The following is a 23,412-nucleotide window of genomic DNA, read 5'->3' on the forward strand; positions in this document are numbered from 1 at the left end:
CCCGTCCCGGTGCCCCCAGGCCCCTCCCGCAGCCCCCCCCCCCCCCCCCGGCGGGCCGCAGAGCGCAGCGGTCAGCCCCGCGGCCGCGCACTGGGGCATGGAGACGCCGTTAGGAAACGCTTTATGGGTCTGCAGCCTGCCCCCACGCCGCGAGCACCCGGGCGGGCCCGGCCACGGGGGGAGGCAGTCACGTACATGGGTTAAAAAAGATTTACAAAGGGGGGTTGAAGCCAGGAGGGGGTCTAAACGCTCCCTTCCTCTCCAGGGACGCTCACCCTCTTCCCAAACCGGCTCCCGGGCCCGGCACCCGCCCGGGACGCAGCCCGCCGCGCCGCGCAGAAGGGCTCCGTGCGCTGGCACCGGGCCGAAGGCCACGGCACGGCCACGCCAGCTCTCGCCGAACGAACGCGGCGGCAGCTCCACGGCGTAGGTCTGAAATCCAGCATCGCCCGGCGGCAGCAAAGCTCGGCCCTGCCTCGGGCTCCCGGGCACCGGAAGAGTCAGGTCTTTGGCAGCGTTTGCGCTTTGAACCTCTCAGCGCTGTGATATGTGTCCAATAAACTCGTTTGCTGTTTAAAGCCACGTAAACGTTCTCTTGGCCGGGGGGGCGGCTGCGCCGCTCGATCTCCCGCGCCGTGGCCGCGCGCAGCCCCTCGCGCGCACTGGGGTCAGCGCACGGCGCGGGGTGTGTGCGGGGGGCAGGCCGGAGCACGACGCGCCCCGGGACAGCTGCAGCACAAAAATACAGGGGCTGTGTCGCGTCTGCGTGTGGTGCTTAAAAAAAGAATCCTTAAAGCTCAGAGATGCCGGGGGCTGGAGAGGGCTCACGACCCCGCGCCCGCGGGAGCGAGCCGGCCCCTCGGCCGGGAGACGCCCCAGCGCGGGGGCAGCATCCCGAAACGGAGGCCGAGGAGCAGCTCGTCGAGGGTCCCAGGGCGCGGGGCGAGGACACGAGGGTCCCCGGCCGCTGGGGAAGGCAGGGCCGGCCGGGGCAGCCCGCGGCGGCCCCTCCTGCCCCTCAGTTCATGAACTGGGTGTAGCCCTCGGCCCCCGTGACGATGACGTCCATCCAGATGCGCATGGCCTCCGCGGAGGGGGCCACCATGTAGTAGAGGCGGTCGTGGGTCTTGACGCAGAAGGTGAGGGCGGGGTTGGGGCTCTGCAGAGGAGATGACAGGGTGAGCTGGGGCCACCCGAGCCGCGGCACAGCCCTCGCCGGCTGCGTGACCGTCATCTCGGCCGGGGACAGTGCCCCAGAGCCGAGCCGGGCCGGGCCGGGGCCTCACCTTAGCAGCGCTGCGGAGGTGGTCGTAGTAGACCTCCTCGATGGCTTGAAAGTAGATGACGCCCTTGAGCTTCGTCTCGTGTTTGTCTGCGCGAGGGAAGGAACCACATCAGCGTGGTGGCGAGGGCACGGCGGGGGCGCGGGAAGGGCAGCCGGGCCGCCGGCGGGGGGACTCACCGACGTAGTAGGAGACTGTGCGCTTCATGCGGTCGAAGACGAACCAGCGTTTCTTCCAGGACTTGATCTTGCCCCCCATCTTGACCAGGTACCCCTTGCACATCTTCTCCGTCAGGATGACGTGGTAGCAGGTGTCCACGCTGTGGCCCGAGGACTCGATGTGCAGCCGCAGGTCGAAATCCTCCTTGCGGATGGGGAGGTACCGCGTCAGGGGCCGAGCCTAGGAAGAGCAACGCAGCCCTGCAAACGGTGCCGGGGCCGGGCTGGCGCGACGCCGGCGGGAGAGCCGCACGACATGAGACGAGGCCTCGGCCCCACGGCTGCCGCACCTGCGAGAAGTGCTTCTCCCGCATCTTGACCTCCTTCTCCACCAGCTTCTGCCGCCGCGCCGTCTCGTCCTGCAGCCTCCGCTCCAGCTGCTCCCGGCGCCGGCGCTCGTCCTCCAGCGCCTGTCGCCGCAGCTCCATCTCCCGCTCCTGCGGGCACGGAGGCGCTCAGGCCCGCGCGCTGGGACCGGCACCGCCGCCCCGGCCCTGGTCTCGGTCCCGGTCCCGGCCCCGCCGCGGCAGGCGGCACCCGCGGCCCTGCTCACCCGGGACTCCATCAGCCGCGACTTCTCCGCGTGCGCCTCCTTCAGCATCTTCTCCATCTCCTCGATCTTGCCCGCCTCCATCCCGCTCGCGCTGCAGGACAAGCGGAGCTGCCGTCACGCGTGGGCCCTGCACGCGGAGCCCGTCCCGGTGCAGGAGCGGGCGCCGTTTGGGCAGCGCCGGCCCCGTCGCAGCCGGAGGGTCCCGCAGGGCGCACCGCCTCCGGCGAGCCCCGAGACGCCTCCAAGGTGCCCACGGGGCTCCCGTGCCGAGCTGGCCACGTCGCCCCCGTGCAAGCTCGTCCCTCCGGCTGCCGAGCCCCGGGGCTACCTGGACACGTTATCGGGCGAGCAGGCCGAGTTGTTGCCCGTGGAGATGCTGGTCTCCACGCTGTCCGAGCTCTCCAGGCTGAGCGTGTCGTACGCGTGGTCCAGCTCCTCGGCCCGGGCCCCGAGGCCGTGGTGGTGGTGGAGGATGGAGTGATGCACGAGCGGGGCGTAGGCGGCGGGGAAGGGCGGCTGCCCGTGCAGGGCTTCCCACTGGGACTGCGCCTCCGCCGCCGCCCTCTGCTTCAGCTCGGCCAGGCGCCGCTTCTGCTCCTCGATCACCTGCTGACCTGCAGCCCGGGCGGGAGAGCAGAGGCCGCTCAGCGCGGCGGGCGCCCGGAGGGGCACAGACCGCGGCCGGGAGGGTCGGCAGGGCCACGCGCCCGCTGCAGCTGCGGAGCCCTGCCCGGGTCTGCCGCAGCCTCCGGCGCCCCGCCGAGCCCCGCTCACGCTTGCGGGGGCAGCGCGCCGCGCGCCCGGCTCCGGCAGCGCCTTGGCGGGCAGCACGCCGCCAGCGGGCAGCGGAGGGCAGAGGGCTGCCTGCGAGGCCAGCAGCGGACGGCACCGCCGCGGAGGGCGGCGGCGGGGGCTACGGCCCGGCTGGCTCCCCCCCTCTGCGGAGCCCCGGCCCGACCTGCCCCGGGAGATGCACGCGCAGCCCGTGCTGCTCCGCAGGGCGGCAGCTCGCAAAGGCCGGCCCGAGGGCTGGCGTCCCGGCTCGAGCTCAGACGCGCGGGGGGGCAGCTGGGGCTGCACGTGCCAAGCCCACACGTCCAGCACGCCATCCCAAAGCCTTGCGAGCAGGAAGACCTGGCCCAGAGGGTCCCGTGGAGCTGGGACGAGGCAGCAGGCTCCTGAGATGCTCCCGCTGCCCAGCAGGCACAAACGTCAGGATGGGCTCGGAAAGCAGCGGGAGCCCCCAGGACCGGCCGTGCGCCTCCTCTGCCAAGGAGGGCCGGCCCCGGAGACCCCGCACACGCTCCGAGCCCCACCGCCGGCTCGCCTCCACCATTCCAGGTGAAACCCGGTGCCGGCAAAGAAACCGCGGCGCAGGCAAAGCGCGGAGCCGACAGCAGCCCTAACCGCCCCGAGCACGCGGGAGGGGACGGAGCAGCACCGGCAGCCGGCTGACCCGGCCGCGTCCTCGTCGGGCGCAGCAGCGAGCAGCCGCTGGCGTGCCGGGCAGGGAGCCGGGCTCCCTCCGCGGGGACCGGCCCTGGCTCAGCCCTTCCTCGCCGCGGGCTCCAGCAGGGCAGCGGGCGAGCGCGGGGACTCTGCGCCGTGCGGCTGGGCTGCAGGGGCCCCTCCGAAGCAGCGCGGGTGCCGTGCACACCCCACGGCTGCTCGTGCAATGCGCCGGGAGCTGCAGACCCACGCGGCGGGGCCAGGCCGCCCTCCCCGCAGCCCCACGGCACGCGCGGAGCCGGCACTCACCCTTCTGCTGCAGGGCCAGCTGGCGCTTGGTCTCGATGTCCTGCAGCGTGGCTGCCAGGTTGCGGGGCAGGCTGCCCGTGCCGCCGGGGGGGCCCTGGGGGCAGGACGGCACGCGCTGGGCGAAGGGACGCCTCCGGGAGCGGCCGGCGGGGGGGCTGCAAGGGCCAGCCCCCGCGTGCCGCCGGCCCCGCAGCCCGCCGGCCCCCCCCCGGGCCCCCCCCGGCCATACCTTGGGCGAGGGGCTGCGCCCCAGCACCGAGACGTTGAGCTGCGAGGACGAGGGGGTCCCGCTCTTCATCCGAGGGGCAAGGGCGCCCGCGTCGCTCTCCATCTTGGCACGATAGACCTGGGCACAAGCGGCGGCGCTGAGAGGGGAAGGGGGGCCCCGCAGCCCCCGGACAGACGGCTCGGTGCAAGCCCTCCCCAGCCTGGCGCTGCAGAGGCTCCGTCCCACGGCGGCAGGAGGGACCGCGGCCCGGGGACGCGCGGGCTGAGCCTGCGGCGGAGGGGCAGAGCTCACGGGAGCAGGGACCGTCCCGGCTGCCGGGCTCCGCGTGGGTCTCGGGGCCCCATAGAGGCCGGCGCTGCCCCGCGAGCCCGCCGTCCCCGAGGGGAGCCCGAGCCTCCCGGCGCAGCTCGAGGGCCGGCGGCGCAGTGCCGGGACGGAGGAGGACGCGCAGCTCGGGTCGGAGCAGGCAGCCTCGCGCGGCCGTGCCGCCGCTCGGCAGCCCGCGGCCCCCCGCACACCACGCGCAGCCCGCGGCCGGACCCGCCGCCCCGCGCCGGGAGCGGGGCGTTACCTGCAGAGGCTTTTGAGAAGGGTGAGCTTTAGCAGGCAGTGGAGGAGGGGAAGGAGGAGGAGAGACAGGGGAGCAGGCTTCAAAGCCAGCCATGACCTCCTGGTACCACTTCTCTAAATCAAGGGCTGGGAGCCACCCCGGGCCCCCCTGAAGCTGCTTCTCCATCTGAAGAGAGACAACGCGTGAGACAGGAGGGGCACGGGCAGGGAAACGCAGCGAGAGGGAGGCGTGCGCCGAGAGCACCGCGCCGAGCATCCCTGCCCCGCGCCCAGGCCCCAGGGCGGGCTCCAGGGCGAGGGGGGAGCGCAGGACACGAACCTCTGCGGAGACGGAGGGAGAAGAGAGAGGCGGCGCAGGAGGAGGAGGAGGGCAGCCCGAGGACGGAGGGGCACAGCCCGGCGGGGAAGCGGCGGGGGCGCGGGCGCTGCCCAGGATCCCCGCCAGCTGCTCGACGGTCACGTACTGGGCAGAGAGAAGCAGAGTGAACACGAAGAGGCTCGGAGCAAGGACGGCCAGAGGGACAGACCCACGCGGGGACGCGAGCAGGCACCTCCGGAGCGCGGCCCCCAGGCACAGGGTGCAACGGCCACGGAGGGGCCGAGCTGCTGCCGGCAGCGCGCCGGGCGGGAACCCGGCAAGAGCTCCACCTGACCGCTCCCACCCCTTCCTCGGGGCGGGGGGCACCACGGCCACAGCCCCGCGGGTGCCTTCCCCGGGCCCAGGCCCGGCCCTTCGGCGGACTGGCCCGCTGGGCACGCCACGCCACGCCGCGCTCCTCAGCCCCCCGGCCGCCGCGCTAAGGGGCAGCCCGCTCCGCAGCGGTCGGCAACGCTCCCCGGCAAGGAGACTGCTCGCGCCGGCCTCGCCTCCCCGCTCGGGCGCAGCCGAGTCGCCCGGCCGGAGCAGGGGCGAGCGAGGCGGCCGCGCAGCCGGCCGGAGCAGCGGCCGGGGCGGGCAGGGAGGCAGGACGCAGCATGCTCTGCGGCGGTACCTCGTCGGCCGCGGGAGGTACAGCAAGCAAGAAAGAGCGAGGCGCGGCAGCAGGGGCAGCAGCGGGAGCTTTAGTGTCCGGGCGGGGGCCGCACGCACCGCTGTAGAACCTGAAAACGTCAGACAGCCTCATGTACTCCTAGAAACCCACGGCGGAGGAGAAGGAGGAGAGTTAGACCCAGGCGCTGGCCTCACGGCACCGACCGCAAAGCGGGAACAAGCCTCCCCGCGCTCGCACGCGCCTGCCCCGCCTCCGCCGGCCGGGCCTCCCTGCCTCGCCGGCCCCTCGCGCCGCTGCGGCCCCCGAGAGCCGCCCCGGGTGCCCGGTGCCCGGCCCGGGCTCGTCCCCACGGCGCCGGCGGCAGGCGCTCCGCAGCCAGCCAGCACGGCACGGGCTCTGCCGCCCCGGTGCCCGCCGCTGCCAGGGGACACGCTCCACTGCACACGGGCACCGCAGCCCGGGCGCTGCCCTGACACCGCGAGAGCGCCGTACTCGACACGCGGTGCAGCCGCCACGGGCAGCCCCGGCGGCAGGGGAGCCCCGGCACCCGCGGACACCAGTTAAAGCGAGAGCAGGGGCCGGCAGCACCGCCGCCGCGCGCGATGCAGCCCCGCGGCGACGTGCCAGGGCCCCGCAGAGCCTCGGCGCCCAGCGGAGCATCCCGCGGCCGCCAGCCCGGCCCCGGGGGCTGCAGCAGCACCAGCACCCGCCGGGAAGCTCTCCACTCTGCAACGGAGCCGACTGCCAAGGACCCGCGCGGCGCAGGCAGAAACTCAAGCTAAGCACCCTGCCAGCCAGCTTGGCAGCCGCTTCTGCTGCTCTGGCCCAAAGACTGCCGTGACTCTGGGGGCTTGTTCCTTTCTGGGGGCGGCCAGGGCAGCGGGAGCCGGAGGGACGCCGCGCAGGAGTCCCCAGGCGGCAGGTAGGCGGGTGGGAGGAGGGCAGCGCAGACGCCTCTGCAGCGCAGCAGCGCGCTGGGGCACAGCTCCGGGCTGCGGCAGGCGGCCAGCGGCCAGAGCCGGGGTGCCGAGCCCGCTCGGGACGGCCGCGGGGACCGAGCAAGCTCAGCGAGCAGCTGCAACGAGCACCCAGCTCCGCCTCGGAGGGTTAACGCACCGGGCGGCTAACAGAGCAAACCCAGCCGCGCCGTTTCCGCGTGCTTCCCTGCGGGCTCGAGCCCTGCCCAAAGGCACGTTAGTCTGTTTAAGGGGGCTGGTGGCCCCCGCGGCCGCCGGGCCGCTTGCCGGCCTCCAGCCAGGCCCCGCGCGTGCCCCGGGGCGCAGCGAGCGAGCGAGCACATGCGGTTAGTGCCGTTACCTCTTGCGCCTTGGGGTGGGAGCGGGCGGAGGGAGGAGAAGCCAAGGAGGCTGCTCCGGGCAGGGGGCCCAGGGGCTTAGCCCCCTCCAGCAGCTCATAGGGCTCTGAGATATGCAGTGTCTCCTGTTGGAGGGCAAAGAGCAATGGGCAAGGCGGGCGCGGGCACGGCGCGGCCACGGGAGCCCCCGCCGCCCCCCAGGAAGCAAGCGGTCCCCGGCGCAGCAAGGAGAAAGCCCCGCGCTCCCCCGGAGCTGCTGGGACGAGGGCGGCAGCCTGGGATGCCCGGGGCAGGCGGTGCCCGGCCGAGCCGGCAGCCGGTCCCGGCGGGCAGGAGCGGAGGAGCCCTGCGCAGGGAGGCCCGGCAGCCTCCGTGCCGCCAGCGCAGCCCCGGGGACCGTCCCCCGCCCCCGGTTACCTCTTTGAGAGCTGGCGACATTTTGGGGAAGCTCCTGCCGCCCGTGACGAGGTGGTACCGCCTCTCCAGAGACGCCAGCTTCTCCTTCTCCTGCGCGCGCAGCGGCAGCGGCAGCGGAGACAAGGGCAGCAGTTACTGGCACTGCGGCGCCGGGACCCCGGGCTCCGGAGGCGCCGAGCGGGGGTCCAGCCCGGGTTCCCCCCCGAGCAGAGGGAGCTGCTGGGGCCGCACCACCAGCACGCACGAGGGCTGCCGCGTGCCCGGCCCTGGAGCAGGGGCCGGGGCGCTGAGCCCCCCGTCCCCCCCGGCAGCAGTACCTTCTGCAGCAGCTGCAGCACGCCGCTCCTCTCCCCGGCCAGGCGCTCGGCCTCCTGGGCGCTCTGCAGCCGCACCTGGGCGGCCTGGGCATCCAGCGCGGCCACCCGCTCCTGCGGGGCGAGCCGCCGGGATGAGCGGGCGCGGGACGCAGCGGGGCCGGCCCTGCCCACCCGCCCGCCCAGGGGCTGCCCCCTCCCACCTTCCTCCTGGCGATGCTGCGGTGGCACTCGGCCCGGCTCTGCAGCAGCTGCTGCCCCCGCGCCTCGCGCTCCTCCTCCAGCCGGCTCTCCTTCTCCAGCTGCTGGAACTCCAGGTCCTCAAAGAGCTTCGCCTCCGTCTCCAGCGCTTCCGCTTCCTTCGGACACACAAGCGCGGCGGCTGCTCAGCGCCTGCGGCCGGGGCGGCGTGGGGACGCGGGGACCGCATGCCGGCCGGGCAGCGGGCAGCCGCCTTCCTGGCGGAGCAGGCGGGGACGTGGCCCGCGCTCAGCACCCACACGGGCAGCCCCCGCCCGCCTCGCTGCGGAGGAGCCGGCCAGCTCAGAGCAGCCCCTCCGCGGCGGCGGCAGAGCCGGGACCCTCGCCCGGCCAGGCGCCTCGGGGACGGGCTCCCCACGGCGAGCTCTGCCCCGCGGCAGCGGCACGAGCAGGGAAACGCAGCGCGCTGGCGCGGCCGCCGACGCACGGCCCCGGCCACGCGGGCACCGGGGCAGAGCCCGGGGCGGGTGGGCGCCGAGCCGCCGGCGACCCGCGGCCCCCGGTGCCCTCCGCCCCCGCAGCCCGGCGCAGCTCCCAGGCTGCGCTCAGCTCCGTGCCAGCCGCCGCAGCGGCCGGAGCCGTCGGCACGGCTCTCCTCGGCCGTTCCTCCTGATGCTGGAGGTTTCCCGCGGGGACGCGTCTCGCCCTGCGCCCGGGGCGGTGGGCGGAGGGCAGCGAGCCGCCCCCGCGCCAGCCCGGCACCGCGCCGCCACGGACCCGCCGGGCGCTCCGCACGCCTCGCCGCGGGCAGCGCCGCCGCAAACCGAGCACCAGCGGCAACGCAAAGCGAGCGGCCCGCGTACCCAAGCGCCTCCGGGCAAGAGCCGAGCGCAGACCCGCACGGCGACGCACAGCGCCCCGACGCCCCGGGACGGGTCCCGCCGCGTCCCCGGGCCCCAGGGCGGCCGCACGCAGCAGCCCTGCTCCGGAGCATCCCGGGCCGCGGGGAGCCGCTTCCCCGCGCCGGCAGCCCAACGCAGACCCGGAGCCGGGCGGGATTGCGCCCGGGACCTACCGAGACGGTGCACGGGGCGCCGGGAGCCAAGCGTGCGGCGCGGCCCCCGCTGCCCGGGGAGAGCTGGCCTGCGCTGGAGCAGGGGCAGGCGGGCCCCGGTCCGCAGGGGGGGCGAAACACTGACCCTTCTCATCTGGTCCTGCACCTGCTCCCGCATTGACTCAGGGCAGTTAGCGAGCTGGCTCTTCGACTCAGCGTAAAGCGCCCGCAGTTTCGCTAGCTCCTTCCTTTCTGCATCAAGCTTTGCCCTCTCCTGAATCGGGGGAGAACAAAACAAAACAAAACAAAACACGAAACAAAACAAAAACACAAAACAAAAAAAAGAGAGAAAACACACTTCTCAAATCCGCGCCATGCAGAAGCTGCAGAGTTAGACAGGGGCTCAGGCGGGGAGCAGGGGCAGAAAGCCGCGGGGAGTCGGGAAGGCAAAGGCGGGCGCCGGGGCGGGCTGCCTGGCCGCGGCCGGCGCTCGGAGCGGAGCTCAGTCTCGTGCTGCGCAGCGGAAGGCCCAGCCCCACGGAGCGGCCCCGCTTCTGCGGGCGGCTCTGCCGGGTGGGCGCCTGTGCGGCCCTGGGCCATCACGGCACTCCCAGGGCCCGGCCGTCGCCACGGGCCCCTGGCATCGCTGGGCATCGATCTTGGGGATATCGGTTATACGTTTGTTAACGAGCACCCAGACCGCGGTCAATTAACCGAGCGGCCGCCGGCCGCCCTTCTCCATGGGAAGGGACGTCGCAGCGCTTTGGGTGCCCGGGGCGGCAGGGAAAACGAGACTGAGATCCGATCTCCCCTCCGTTAGTAAGCGCTTTGCTCCGCTGGCGCTCCAGAGCTTTCCAGGCTTCGCTGCGGCAGGTTAGTGATGGAGCAGACACAGACAGCGGAGGCCGCGGAAGGAACCCGGGAGCCCCAGCTCCCTGCCCCGGCCCCGGCGAGCGCAACGCCCTGCGCCCTGCTCGAACCCGGGAGCTTCACCCGCTCCGGGGCACGCGGCACCGCGAAGGCCTGCCCGAGCGCGTCCCGCCTCCGGGGCCACGTTTCACGAGCATCGCCAAGCGGCCCCAGGACCGCACCGCCGCGGCCGAGCACCGCTCGAGAACCGCAGCACGCCGCAGCCGGAGACGCGCTCCCCGCGCGAACACGCCGCGCTGGCAAAGGGCGGCACGGGCGGGCGGTGCGGGTGCCCCCGCCCCGCCGGGGCCTGGGCCAGAGGCGAGCTGGGGCAGAGGCAGGGCTCGGCGGGGACCGAGGCTCGGGGCATGCGGAGGGGGACTTTGGGGAGCACCGTTAGAGCAGGTTAGTGCAGCCTGGTTAGGAAAGCAAACGGTTAAGCCAGCCGGCTTCGGGAGCGTGATTTCTTTTCGCTGCTCTCTCAGCTCTGCACAGGGTCGACTTTCACTAGAGACCTTACTAAAGGGCCGGAAAACCGAAGATCGAACCAAACCAGACCCCAAACGCCGCGGGGGGATGCTGCGCAACGCCCAGCCCCGGGACGTGCCGACGGCAGCTCAGCCCCCGCGGCCCTAGCAGCCGAGCGACGCAGCCCGCGGGCGCTGCAGCCGCGTGCCGCCCCGCGGCGAGGGATGAGCTCCCGCAGCGCCGGGCACGGGGTCCCGGCGGAGGTGCCCGCCGCGTGCCGGGGGCTCGCTGGCGGGGAGCAGCACGCCGGTGCCGGGCACGCCGCGCGCCCGCTGCGTCCTGACTGGGTGCACTGGGGCGAGGCCGGCAGCCTGCCCGCAGGCGCTGCGGCACCCAGGTCCCTGCCCAGGGCAGGGCGCGTCGGCGGAAAGGCGACCTGGGGTCTCCCCTCGCGCGGAGGCCGCGGCAAACACGAGTCCGGGCGCGGGAGGCGGAGCGGGAGGCGGGCGCCCAGCCCGCCCGCCGAGACCTGCTTCCCAGCCACGAGCTGGGAGCTCAAGGACCCCCCAGCGGGTCCCTGGCCGCAGCGGGAAGATGCTGCGTCGAAGACGAGCCGGGCCTCGCCAGCCAGCTGAGTGCTGCAGCGTTCACCAGCACCACCGCGCACGAGCGCTCGAAGACGCCCTGACAGCAGGAGACCCAGCACGCTCACCGCAAGCCTCGCTGCCCCGGCCGAGGCAGGGCGCAGGGAGCGCGCGGCCCCCGACCCGGCACCTGCCCGCTGCAGGCGGCGGTCAGCGGGGAAAGTCGGCGGCGCTGCATCCCGGCCGGAGCCCACAAGTGCCAAAGACGACCACCAAAACGCAGCCCGAGCGTCAGGGCTCGGGGAACGCCGCGCCAGCCCCAGGCGGACGGACAGACACCGCCACGACGCGAGCCCAGAGCCCAGCCGCCCTCCCTGCTCCGCGCAAGCCAGCGGCTCCCCGCTGCAGGTGCGACCGCCTGGGCGAGCCCCACGGAGCCGGCGCTGCAGGTGCCGCCTCGGCAGACCCCAGGGACGGGGCAGCCTGCTCCCCGGGCAGAACTGCTCGTTACCTTGTCCCGCTCCTTGCGGATGCTGGAGTCGAGGTGCGAGAGCTTCTCCTGCAGCTGCTGCACGGCCTCCTGCTCCTGCTGCAAGCGCGCCAGCTCCGACTCCCGCTCGCCCTGCAGCAGCGCCCGCTCCAGCTCCGCCTGGGCACACGGCCGCGTCAGGATGACGTCCCAGCCCTCCGCGGCCCTCCCGAGCCCGGCCGCGACAGCCAGGCGCGGGGCGGCAGGAGGTGCCCCCGGCCCCTCACCTCTCGCGACGTCTCCTGCAGCTGCTGCTCCAGCTCCTTGACGCGGCCCTTGAGCTCGTCCAGGCGGCCGAGCACGCGGGCTCGCTCCTCCTCCAGCCGGTGCGCCTCCGCGGCCCGGGGGCCCGCCAGCTCCTCGTGCTGCGGCGGGGCAGGTCAGCGGGGCACGGCACAGCGCGGCGCGGCCCCCGCGGCACGGCCACCCCGGCCCCTCACCTCGTGGTGGGTGCTCTCCGTGCTGCTGCACTCCTCCTTCAGGTTCTCCTCGTCCGACCGCTCCAGGCTCTCCCCGTGCCGCAGGGGCGCCTGCCGCCCGGCCGGCCCCTCCGCGGGCTCGGCGCCGTCCGGCCTGGTGTACTCGGCGCAGAGGCTGAGGATGGTCTCCAGGCGCTGCCGCTCCTGCGGGGAGGCACCCTCAGCGCTGCCCCGCAGCACCCTCGCGCCCGGGCCCAGCGGCGGGCAGCCGTGCGATGCTGCCGCGCCCTGCCGAGGGCGCACGCCAGGCAAAGCCCGATGGCCGCACGCACGCACGCGCGCCCGAGCGCCCCGGCTCCCCTTCCGTCCCCTCCGCGGCTGCACGAGCATCCCGCGGGCCGCTGCAAGGGACGTGGCTGCACGGGGGCAGCCGGCCCTGCCGAGACCTCCGCGGCTCCGGCCCACCTGCGGGCACCGCGCCGGCGAGGGAGCCGCCCGCGGCCGGAGACAGGCTAATTAGAGGCAGCAGCGCCGGCCGCGCGCGGCTATTTCTGGAGGGTGAATCAGGCCGTCTGCGCGCAGCGTGAGTCAGGGCTGAGCAAACGCGGCTCACCGGCCTCCCCCGGCCCCCGCTGCCGGGGCAGCACCCCACTGTGCCGTGGGGCCATGCGACGCCGCCAGCCCGCACCCCTCCCGCCGGCAGCGGGGCTGCAAGCCCGGGGCGACCGCCGGGCGCCAGGGCTGCGGGTGCCACTGTCCTCCCCGGAAAACCAAGGCGGCCCTGCACGCCGGCCGCGGGAGCAGAGGGGCCGGCGCGGCGGCACGGCGCCCGGGCTGCAGATGCACGGGGCGAGCCCCACCCAGGCAGCTGCTCGCTCTATAAAAACCCTGTCGCGGGCCCTAAATATAGCGGCGCCATGCCCACAAAGCCTCCCCTGCCGGGAACAGCATCCGCGCGGCCCTCGCCGGCCACGAGGCACCGCGGCTTGCAGCGAGGGGCACGCGCCAGCCCGATGCTGCTGCTGCTGCTGCTGCTGCTGCTGGGCCCCGGCCGGGCCGGTCTCCGCCAGCCAGCTGTGCCCGCACGGGAGCTCCAGCTGCCGCCCCTCGCCGTAATCCCTCCGGATAAGCCGGGAGCCTGTGCACGTTGTACGCAAGCCGCTGCTAGCAACTGCAGCGAAATCCCCGGGAGGAAAGGCCCGGATGGCAGAGCAGCGGGAGCCCGCGGCCGTTGCAAAGAGCGTGCCCAGGCTGCGGAAAGCCGGGCTCAGCCCGGCGGAGACGCGGTGCCCGTCCCCGCGCCCCGTCCCGCCCCGTCGGCGGCTCACCAGGCGCTCCATCTCCTGCTCGCGCATCCGCTCCTGCCGCTGCCGCCGGTGGTACTCGAGGAGCTCGTCCTCGTTGTCGCTGATCTCGGTGATGCTGTTCTTGCGCTCCCGCAGCCCGGCCGGCGGCCGCAGCTCCGCCGAGAGCTTGCGGGGGGCGCGGGGGCTCTGCCGCGGCGAGGGCGCGGCCGGCGAGCCCAGGCCGTACGCGGGGCTGGGGGCGGCGGCGGGGCCGGGGCGCCGCGCCGGGGGCAGCTCGGCCGCGGGGCTGCCGGCCCGCGCGCTCCTCCCCGCCGGCTCCTCGCGGCCGCGCCGCCGGGCGCGGGGGCTCTCGGGGACGTCGCGGCCGGGCCGCGGCGGCGGGGACGGGGACGCCGGGGCGGGGGGGCCGGGCAGGGCCGCGGCCCGGCGCGCGGGGCAGGGGCTGGGGGGCGGCAGGTCGCGCGGGCTCTCGGGGCCGCGGCGGCCCGGGCGCGGGCTCTCGGGGGGCTGCAGCCCGCGGGCGCCCGGCGGCGGGGCGCGGGCGGGGGGCTGCCGGGGGGCCGGCGGGGCGGCGCGGGGGCTGCCGGCGCCGGGCGGCGGGGGCACGGCGTGGCCGTAGCTGGAGGAGCGCGCCGGCACGGCGGGCGGCGCGGCCGGGCAGGACGGCGGGGAGAAGGGCGGCGAGGCGGCGTCGTGGCCGGGGCCCGCCGAGGCGGCGCCGGGGCTCAGCGGCGGCGAGAGGAGGCAGCGCCCGCCGCCGTTCACCGCGGGGCAGCCGGGGGCCGGGGGCGGCTCCTCCATGGCCAGCGAGTCCATGATGTCCTGCAGGTCCTTCTCGATGGAGCTGACGAGGGAGCTGTGGCTGGGCCGCGGGCGCTGCGCCGGCTCCGCGCCGTTCACCAGGGCCTCGGGCTCTGCGGGGAGACGGCACGGGCCTCAGCCGGGCGTCGCGTTGGCACGGCGCTCCCCAGGCACGGTCCCCCGCGCCGCCGCCTCCGGGCACGGAGACGCCGGCGGTATCCGGCCCGGTGTCCCATCACCCGGGCAACAGACACCCGATAGGGCTCCGCAGCACGCAGCACGCGGTGCCGGCCCTCGCCGCTGCCCGCGGCATCCCGCCCGCCGGCACCGCGCGGGTCTGCAGCACGGGCTGCGCTCTCACGGCCAGCTACCGCGAGCGCGGGACCGATCGAGGGCCTCGTCTGCTCGGATGCTCAGGGCCGGCCAAGCTCGGTTCCTTGCCGTTAAACCACCCGTCCCTCACACGCAAGACTCGTGCCCGCATCCACCCGCGGCATCGCGTCCCGAGGGCGAATGCACCGCCGGAGAACCACGCTCCTCGCCCGAGGATCCCCGAGCACCCCGCGTGCCCCTCGGGAAAGCGGGTCGCAGCCGCCGCTCCGGCACTGCGGCACGGCGAGGGCGAGCGCTGCCCGGGCTCGCGGCGGCAGCCCGGGGGGGAAGGAGGCTCGGCCCCGCGGACAGACGCGGCGAGATAAGCAGCCGGCTGGATTAAGCGCCGCAGCCAGGGAAACGGCCTTCGAAGCCTGCCTGCAGCAGCCCTGCACGTAAACACCGCTCCGCCGGCGCCCCGAGGCCCCGGCACGGAGGGGACGGCGTCTTTGCCGGCAGCACCGTGGCCCTGGGGGCGAGCAGCCCGGCCGGAGCTGGCTCGGGAGCCGCTACAATTAGCCTCTTCTGAGGCAGAATTAATAATTAACAAACGCCAGCACAGCTGCCGGGCTGAGTCAACAGCGGGCGCGGGAGCGGGGGAGCGGCGCGGCTGGCACGGGCGCTGCTGGGGAGCGCGGCAGCCCCGGGAGCGCTCCGGCCCCTCCGCGGCGGAGCCTCCCGCAACACGGAGGGGGGGACACCGCGCCGCAGAAGGGGTCACCTACTTGCTGCGAGGCCGTAGAGGGCGGCGGGGCCCCGGCCGCCGGCGGGGATCATGCTCTTCATCCACTTGGCCTCGGCAGGGTGGTTGAAGCGCAGGAAGGTGGCCTGGCCCAGGCAGATCATGCACCCTGCGAGGAGAGCGCAGGCGGCTCGGAGCCCGCGGCTGCGGGAGCCCCGCGGCCGCACCGCGCCAGACCCTGCCTGCACCGTGCTGCGCCGCCCGGCCCGGGAGCCGTCCCCCGCCGTCAGCCGGCGCCGCGGGCAGGGCTGGAATCCAGGTCAGCCCCGGCGCGGCGGCAGGCAGCGCGGCTCTCGCGGCGCAGCTGGGGTCTGCGCCCGCCGCGCCGCGTCGGAGGGGAGCTGGCAGCGCTCCAGGGCCGCCAGCGGCGGACAAGACAGCTCCTGTCTGCAGCGGCACAGCGCCTTTTCCCGGCCCGGCCCGGCCCGGGCGCCCGCGCCGGGGAGCCGCTGATCAGGCACCCGCGAGGAACGCGGCCGCGGGCGGGGGCAGGCCGCGCCGGCACAGCACGCACGCAGCGGCCCGGGGCATCGGCTGCCCCCGCGGCCCTGCGAGCAGCAGCCATGGCCTCTCGCGACCGCGCGCACGCTCTGCCGTAAAGGCAGCAGCACCTGGAAGCCAGCGTGCCAAAGTCCCGCTGCCTGCCCAGGCGGGGCCGGCTGCGGGGTGGGCGCCTGGGGGGCGGCCCCTGCCCCCTGCACACCCGCACCGCCCGTGCCCCTTGCAGCAGCGCCTCGGCCCCCTCCCCGAGCCGGGGGAGCCCGAGCCCCCGTGCAGGGCGCGGCGGCGGGCATGCAGCCCGGGGAGGCCGGCCCGGGCAGCGGGAGAGGCTGGAGGCTCCCGCCCGCCCGGCAGCGTGCGAGGGACACGCCCTGCCCGCAGCGCCCCGGGGACGGGCGTGCGGCACGCGGCAGCCGCAGCCCAAAATCCCTCGCAGCCCAAAATCCCTCGCCCGGGAAGGCATGTTCCGGCGCAGGCAGCGCGGCAGCCGCAGGGCCGCCCGCCCGCCCGGGCCGGCGGGGAGGGACAGCTGCACAAGTCAGCGACCGCTCGCGCACGCCGTGGCCCTGCGTGGGCCGGGTCCGCGTCGGCACGGCTTCCCACGGCCTGGGCCGCTCCCCTGCCCGCTCAGGGGCTCTGCGTCCCGCCAGCCGCCCACGCCAGCCCCCACGCCAGGGAGCCGCGCGGACCGCCTCCGGGGCGAGAAACGCCGGGCGCACGCCGGGCGCAGCTGGCAAAGCCGTCGCCGACGCTCGTCGCTCCGCAGACACCCTGGACAATAGCGGTGCTTGTCCGGGCCACGGCAGCGGCAGCTCGGCGGAGCCGCTCTCCCCAGCGCAGCCTTGCCCCGGGCACGCGCCGCCGAGGCAGCCCGGCCTCCAGCTCCCCCGCCGAAAGGCCGGCGAGGCAGCCGGGGCGTTAAAGCAGCAGCAGGTGCTGCGGCAGCGAAATGCGGGGAACGCGGCAAGGGCCCCCGCGGCAGCCTCTCTGCATCGCCAGCTGCGGCGAGACACGACGGCTCCCGCGGGGTCCCGTGACCGCGTTAAGTGCCGGGCGGCCGGCGGCACGGCTCCCCGGGAGGCTCCGGGTCCGGGCTGCCTCCCTGGGCGCCCGCCGCCGGGCCCGGGTCTGCAGCGGCACGGCGCACCGCAGCGCGCGACCCCCCGGCCCTCGTGCAGCCCCGCGGCCTTCGTGCAGCCCCCCGGCCCTCGTGCAGCCCCCCCGGCCCTCGTGCAGCCCCCCGGCCTTCGTGCAGCCCCGTGGCCTTCGTGCAGCCCCGTGGCCTTCGTGCAGCCCCCCGGCCTTCGTGCAGCCCCGTGGCCTTCGTGCAGCCCCCCCGGCCCTCGTGCAGCCCCCCGGCCTTCGTGCAGCCCCCCGGCCTTCGTGCAGCCCCGTGGCCTTCGTGCAGCCCCCCCGGCCTTCGTGCAGCCCCCCGGCCCTCGTGCAGCCCCCCGGCTCTCTGCGACCAATCACCGCCCCTGCGGAGCGGCGGCCGAGGAGTCCGAATCCGGATTCTGACTGCAGCGCAACCCGACACCGCGGCCCACGGACGAGATGGCGGAGGCAGAAGGGGCGCGAGCCCGCGAGGCCGCCCCCCCCGTCGCGCTGCCCTGCAACGTGGTGCTGGAGGCCGCAGCGGCTTCCCAGCCTGGCCGCTGCAACGCCCCGAGGACACGAGGCAGGCGCTTCACGGGCGGAGCACCGGCTCCTCCGCCCCGCTCCCCGAGCAGCGCGGCAACAGGCGGCCCCGCGCCCCGCCGAGCCCCGGGGCGGCCCCGCCGCGCACTCACCGGGCTCCGCCGCGCCGGGCTCCCGCCGCTCCGCGCCGCTCCGCTCCGCCGCCGCCGGGCAGCGCCGGGCCCGCCCCGGGGAGGGGCCGCGCCGGGAGGGGCCCCGCGCCCCCCGCCCGCTCCGCCCCCGCCCCCGCCCCCGCCCGCCTCCGGCCCCGCGGCCCTGGCGGGATGCGCCGCTCTGCTCGGCTCCGCTCCCCTCCCCTCCGCTCCCCTCCCCTCGCGCTCCCTCTCCTCGGGCTGCGATCAGAAAAAATGATTCATTTGGCCGAGGGAGCCGACGCGGAAAACGTGACACCGCGCAGAGAGCGGCGGCAGTCGGCTGAGAACGTGACGGGGGCAGAAGGGCGAGCGGCGCCAAGGCGAGGGGCGCGAAGGCGAGGCTCTGCCCCACCGAGCCGCCCTGGGGCTGCCGGGCCCCGCGGCACAGCCGTGCCGGGCGGGAGCCATCGCCCTGCGCGAGGCAGCCGGCGCGAGCCCGCAGGGACAGGGGAACGGTGCTGGCCGACGGCACCGACCTGACTGCGCACGCGGTGTCACGTCACCCCCGCGCACACGGGGACATCGCCACGGCTGGCCAGCCCCGCCAGGGCGGGAGGTGATGGAGATGCCCCGCGCAGCGTACGCGTCCCTGCAGCGCGGCCCACGCGATGCCCCTGCCCGGCCTCGGCGGAGGCTTTGGCCGGGGCGGCTCTGAGCTGCCTCACAGAGCAATTCTGCTCTTTCACGTAGTTTTCCCAAATCCGGCTCAAAACGTCTGCAGTAACGTGGAAAACGTGCACAACAACGGGGAGAAAGGGCCGACTTCCGCGCCGGGCAGCCAGGCCGGGGTGACGCTTCCCCGCTGCCGCCTCCGGCCCGGCAGAGCTGCAGGGGACGGGGGCTCCTCATCCCGCCCCGCCCCGCCCCGCCCCGCCGCGGCCGCCTACCTTGGGTGAGGCGCGTGGGCCGCTGCAGCGGCACGCCGTCGACGGCGCAGGCGTTGCCGCAGGGGTGCAGGGTGAGCGTGCCCCGCGCGTTCTCGATGTAGCAGTGCTCGGGCGCCAGCCCGGGGCCCTGCAGGACGATGTCCCTCGCCGCCGAGCCGATCGTGGTCCTCCCTAGCAGCAGGAGCAGCGGCTGAGCACCCAGCGCCGCCGCGGCCCCGCGCCCCGGCCCCCGCGCCTCTGCGATCCCTTCTCCCGGCCGGGCCCTGGGCCTCCATCACTGGCCCCGGGAGCACTGCCCCACAGCGAGCCGCCTCGCTGGCTCCCTGGGGCGGCAGAGGCCCGGCAGGGCTCGGTGCACGGGTGGGTCCCCCGGGGATGCCGCGGGAACAGCCCGCAGCTCCGGCCGGTTGCTAACAGCAGCCTCTCGGAGGAGCGGCCGGCTCCCGCCGCGGCGCGTTTCATCTGCTCCCTAATCCCCGGCTGAGCCGCGGCCCCGCGAGCAGCTGCGAGTGGCACCCACCTTCCTCCAGCGGCAGGAGCGTGATGGCCGTGCTGAGGCGGCCGCTGCCCAGGCTCACCAAGTGCGGCTTCTCCGTCTGCACCTTCAGCCCCTTGCCCGTGTCTATGAGGTCCAGGGGGCTGTTCTGCGGGGCAAGGCAGCCGGTCGGGCCGGGCGCGGGGAGCGGGGCGAGCTGCCCCAGCGGCCCGCCGGGGACGGGCCCCGCAGAGCCCATCGGGGCTTGGGCCGCGTCTAACAGGATCGGCGCTGCCAGCCGCTTAGCTCGAGCGGCTTTGCCGCCGATCCCCTAAGAGGATCGGCCGGGAGCGGCCGAGGGCGGCCGCGGAGCGCGGACGGCTCTGCGGAGGGTCCCGCGGGGCACGGGGGGCTCGGCGCTGCCGCAGCCCGTCGCGGGAGGCACGCACGCACGCACCTGGATGATGGTCTGGACCCTGCGGGGCGGGCCGGCGGCACGGCTGGACGCGTCCATGGTGCCCGCGCGCCCGGCGCTCTCCGGCGGGGGCGGCTGCTGCGGGGAGAGGGGCGTCAAGGGGCTCCCCGGCGCCGCGGCCCCTCGGGGCGGGGCGGGGCGGGTGCTGCACGCGCGGGCCCCGACGCCGCAGAGCAGCGGCTGCAGAACCCCTCTGCCGCCCAGGTTTGCGCCCCGTCGTCCCGCCCGCCCCGCTCTGCCGCGGCGGGACGGGTGGCACCGAGCGACGGCGAGCGGTGCACGTGCCTGCCGCGCGCCCACTCCAGCGCCGCCGCCCCCCCGGGAGCCGCCACGCTGCTCCCCCCGCGCCTGCGACCGCGGCAGCCGGGCGAGGAGACGGATCCCGCGAGCCCAGCGCTCGGACCACTTGTCGCGCCTTGGCAGCCCGGGACGGGACGGGACGGGACGCTCCGCGGTTGCTAATTTTACCGTCTGCGTCTGCTGCCCGCGTCCCTCCCTTCCGCTGGGCCTTGCTTCAGCGCTTAACCCTTCCCTGGCGGCCGGGCCGCGCTCCGGGCCGGCATCGCCCGCGGCTGCGGCGGAGGCAGCGCGGTGCCGGCGCCCGGGGAGCCCCGCGGGGAGCGGCCGTGGCGGGGCGCAGGCCGCGGCCTGGGAGCGCCGCTGCCCCGAGCGAGCCGGCAGCACTGCGCGCTCCCCGGGGACGGGCCCGCGGGGACGGCGGGGCTCGGCGAGGGACCCCCCCGCTGCAGCCGCGCCGGGACGGCCGAGCACGGCCAGCCGGGCGCGGGGGCGACTATTACACACTGCGGAAAAAATGAAATGCTGGGAAACGGCGGGGCCGGGTCCAGGGCTGGGCCGGCGCCCAGACAGCTCCGCTCGCTGCGAGCGGCGCCGGCTGCCCCAGACGCACGGCTAACGGGCACCGCGGCGTGGCCCGGCCGGGACCTTCCCACCGGCGCGGCACCGCGCAGGGCAGCGCGGAGGCGGCTCCCCGGCGACGCGCGCGGGGCCCCGGCTTGCCCTTACCTGCCGCCCGGTCCCGGGCCGCCCGCCGAGCGGCAGCCCCCGCGGCAGCGTGCCCACGTCCCCGCGCCCGCTGACGCCGCCGGGCGCCGGCAGGCCCCGAGCCCCTGCGCCGAGGCCCCGCGCCGGCGGCCGGACGGGAAGGAGGAAAGGCAGCGAGGGGCCGGGCTCCGCGTCGGAAGGGACTGGGGCCAAGGTGGGATCCTGCGCGGCGTTAACCCCTTTCCGGCGCGGGGTGCCCTGTCCCCCCACCCCGCGCTCGCCCACCCACCCGCGTGCTCCCCTGCCCAGCAGCTGGGCCGGGGCCCAGGCGTCCGGCGCCTCCCGGGTGCCTCCTGCCCCACAGCAGCCCCGCTCCGCCTGCCCTCACGTGTCCCCGGCCCCAGGGGATGCACTGGCCCCCGGTGCGGTGCGGGTCGGGCCCGGTTGCGCTCACCTCGGCGCCGGGAGCCGCGCGTCCGCTCGCGAGCTGCTGCCGCGGCAGGAATGCAGCGAGGGCCGTGGCCGGCCCCGGCGGCGCCCCACCTCTGCCCGGGACAAGGCGGCCTTTCTTCTCGCCCCGCGGCCGCAGAACGCCCCGCTTGTTCCCGCCGTGGGAAGAGGCGGCGGCAGCAAATGCCAAGGGGTCGGGCTCGGTTTCCGCGAAATAGCAAGCAGCCCCCGCGCGCGGGCCGCCCGCGCTGCCCCCCGGCTCCCGTCCCCCCCGGCCACCCTGCTGCGGGGCGCCGAGGGGAGGAGGAGGAGGAGGAGGAGGAGGAGGAGGAGGAGGAGGAACAAAAAGCCCTTTCTTCTCCCGGCAGAGCCTGGGAGCGAGGCCTCACCTGGGGGACGCGGAGGGGCTTTGCTCCCGCCAGGGCGACCCGCAGCGGGTCCCGCGCACCCTGCCCGGCTGCATCCCCGGGGCACCGGCACCGCGTGCCGGGGGCCGCAACCCCCTCGTGCGCACGAGGGCTGTGCCAACACGGGCTGCTGCCCGCCAGCGCCTGGCCTGGCCCAGCCGCGGTGCAAGCACGAGGCCTGGGAGCGCCCGCCGCCGCGCAGCGCTCGGGCACCCGGGGCAGCGGCCGCGACGGCTGCAAGGAGCCCCGGCAGCGGGGCCGCCCGCTCGCCCCCAGCGCCTCCCCTCCCGCGTGAGTCACGGGAGGAAGCGGGCGCTGCCGAGCTAACGGGCGCACCACGCAGCATCCCCGGCCGGCGGCCAACTTGGCCGCGCGCTCTCGCTCCAGCTGCTCGCGCGCTCGGCGCCGCTGCCCCTTCCCACCCCCGGCCCGGGACGCGCGGGGCCGGGAGGGAGCAACGTGGCCGCGGGCCACGGGAGAGCAGGGGGTCCGGGAGCCCCCGGCACCGCTCCCCGCACCCGCGCCCGCAGGACTCCCCATCCCGCGGCGGCTGGAGGCGGCCGCCTTTCCCACGGCCCCGCGGCCGCCCCCGCCATCCTGCCGCGGTGCTGCGCGCGGGGGGGACCCGGCCCCCAGCCCGCCCCAGCGAGGGGGCGGCCAGGCTGGGCCGCGGTTGCTGGGGAGACACAACACGCCCGGCAATAACAGCGCCGTAAATCCGCCCCAGCCCCGGCGGGAGCCGAGGAATCCTGGCCGCACCCGCTGATCTCAGCCCCCCCCCCCCCCCGACGACGCGCTCCCGCACCGCCGCAGCTGCAGCGGGGCCCGCGGCCGAGCGGCACGGGGGCTCAGCCCGGCTCCCCGCGGCTGGCGGGTCACGGCCCCGGTCCCCCGCACAAACCCATCACCCCACTTTCTGCTTGCTAGCGGAGGGGCAGGGACAAGCCTCTCCCCTCCGAAACGGCCATCGCTCTTAGTCCCGGTTTCTGGCCGTTTTGCAAAGGCCGCTGGGCAACAGCGGCTCGCGGGGGCTCACGCCAACCTGCGACGCCTGGGCGCTCTGCAGCGGCCCGCTCCCGCCGGCGACGGCCCCGCGCACACCGAAGCGCGGCCGCGGGCACGGGCCGCCGCGTGGCAAACCCCGACGTGCGAGGGCCTCCCAAGAAGCGCGGGGCCGGCGGGACGGGCGGGAGAGCAGCTGGGCCGCTTCCCGGGCCGGAGGCAGCCGGCGGGGCCAAGGGATTCCTCGGGCTTCTGGCAGCGGCCGGGGGACGCGGAGGACGCGGCAGGAAGCTCGGAGTAAACAAGCTCCTGCTGCAGGCAGGGACCATTCCCACCCCGGCTCTAGGCCGGCGGGCGCCGAGGCACGCGAGGGCAGACGCAGCTGGGCGCAGCCCCACGCGCCGTGGGGCAGGAGGGTTGGGGGCTGGCGAGCCCCAGCAGCCTCCCGCGGTGTCCGGGGCCCCCGCCGCCCCCAGCGAGGCAGATGCCAGCAGCCGGGTCGCAGCGGGGCTCCGGAGCAGCTCCAGGCCACCCCGCATCCCCAGATGTTGCGACAGCGGATGTTCGTGGCCGAGGGGAGTTTCCTGGGCTCCATCTCGTCCCCCCGAGCTCCCCGGGCTCCCCGTCCCCACGGGCCTGCCGTGACCCCGCCGCACACGGGGCCGAGCGCAGCCACCGGCTCCTTCCCCCTTTCCCACGTCCCCCCGGCGCCTCTGCTCTCTCTGAAGCGGCTCCAGCGCGGCGGTGTCGCTCCAGGACAGGGGTCCCAGGGGGTCCCAGGGGCAGCCCGGGGTCCCGGCGCCGCGCGGCTCTGCCGTGGGAACGCGGCCGGTCTCTCCCCCCACGGCCGCCTCCTGCCCTGCCCCGCCGCCCCGGGGGACGCCGGCTCCGGGCACCCGGGGCGGGTCCGGGACGCGACGGCAGCCCCAGCCCCAGCCCCAGCCCCAGCCCCAGCCCCAGCCCCAGCCCCAGCCCCGCGCTCCCACCTGCTCCCACCTGCTCGCCCCCGGCCCGGCCCGCTCTCACCTCCGCTGCTGCGCTCCGCTCCGCTCCGCTGCGCTCCCCGCGCTAAGTCCCGGCGGCGCCTCGCCCCGCCCCGGTCCGGCCCGGCCCCCGCGCTGGGAGCGGCCGCAACCCCCGCGCCCCGGCCGCAGCTGGGGGCTCCGGCCGGCCCCAGCCCCCGGGGAGCGGCTGCCCGCGCCTCCGCAGGAGCTCTGCTCCCGCAGCAGCGAGCGGACGGGGCGCTGCGCGGGGCCGGGCTGCACAGCCAGGACACATCCCTTCCTCCCGGGCCTGCATCGGCGCGCCGGGGTACCTGAGCCCGGACAAGCACGGGGAAACCA

At 76.2% G+C, this 23,412-nt stretch overlaps 1 protein-coding gene across 16 annotated transcripts; it reads right to left on the minus strand.

The window, feature by feature from the left end:
• Nucleotides 1–104: 104 nt before the first annotated feature.
• Nucleotides 105–23,153, minus strand: LOC135330460 (pleckstrin homology-like domain family B member 1). Of its 16 annotated transcripts, none has more exons than XM_064524119.1 (25): nt 23,096–23,153; nt 19,188–19,283; nt 18,776–18,899; nt 18,256–18,426; nt 15,019–15,144; nt 13,142–14,034; nt 11,835–12,017; nt 11,622–11,759; nt 11,377–11,514; nt 9,050–9,178; nt 7,853–8,008; nt 7,653–7,763; nt 7,336–7,425; nt 6,921–7,043; nt 5,604–5,741; nt 4,931–5,074; nt 4,613–4,777; nt 4,042–4,158; nt 3,813–3,906; nt 2,383–2,668; nt 2,055–2,145; nt 1,792–1,938; nt 1,463–1,682; nt 1,287–1,372; nt 105–1,159 (listed from the first exon to the last, which is right to left on the minus strand). In XM_064524119.1, the coding sequence occupies exons 2-25, from the start codon at nt 19,242–19,244 to the stop codon at nt 1,019–1,021; spliced, it is 4,068 nt and encodes a 1,355-aa protein (XP_064380189.1). In that variant the 5' UTR covers nt 19,245–19,283; nt 23,096–23,153; the 3' UTR covers nt 105–1,018. The 16 variants fall into 16 exon arrangements, with proteins under 16 accessions (XP_064380189.1, XP_064380193.1, XP_064380190.1 ...); XM_064524123.1 differs by having other exon boundaries at nt 19,188–19,280; nt 23,096–23,114; XM_064524120.1 differs by lacking the exon at nt 23,096–23,153 and adding an exon at nt 21,050–21,174.
• Nucleotides 23,154–23,412: the final 259 nt, after the last annotated feature.

Source organism: Dromaius novaehollandiae, chromosome 21 (assembly GCF_036370855.1).
Source record: "Dromaius novaehollandiae isolate bDroNov1 chromosome 21, bDroNov1.hap1, whole genome shotgun sequence".
NCBI lineage: Eukaryota > Metazoa > Chordata > Aves > Casuariiformes > Dromaiidae > Dromaius > Dromaius novaehollandiae.

Excerpts from the sequence above, each read along its gene's own strand:
- LOC135330460 (XM_064524119.1), bottom strand. The coding sequence starts at position 19,244 with ATGGACGCGTCCAGCCGTGCCGCCGGCCCGCCCCGCAGGGTCCAGACC. Across the intron at positions 7,426-7,652 it reads TGCTGCAGCTGCTGCAGAAG|GAGAAGGAGAAGCTGGCGTC; the intron begins GTACTGCTGCCG and ends CTGCGCGCGCAG. Across the intron at positions 4,159-4,612 it reads CTTCTCAAAAGCCTCTGCAG|GTCTATCGTGCCAAGATGGA; the intron begins GTAACGCCCCGC and ends GCTTGTGCCCAG.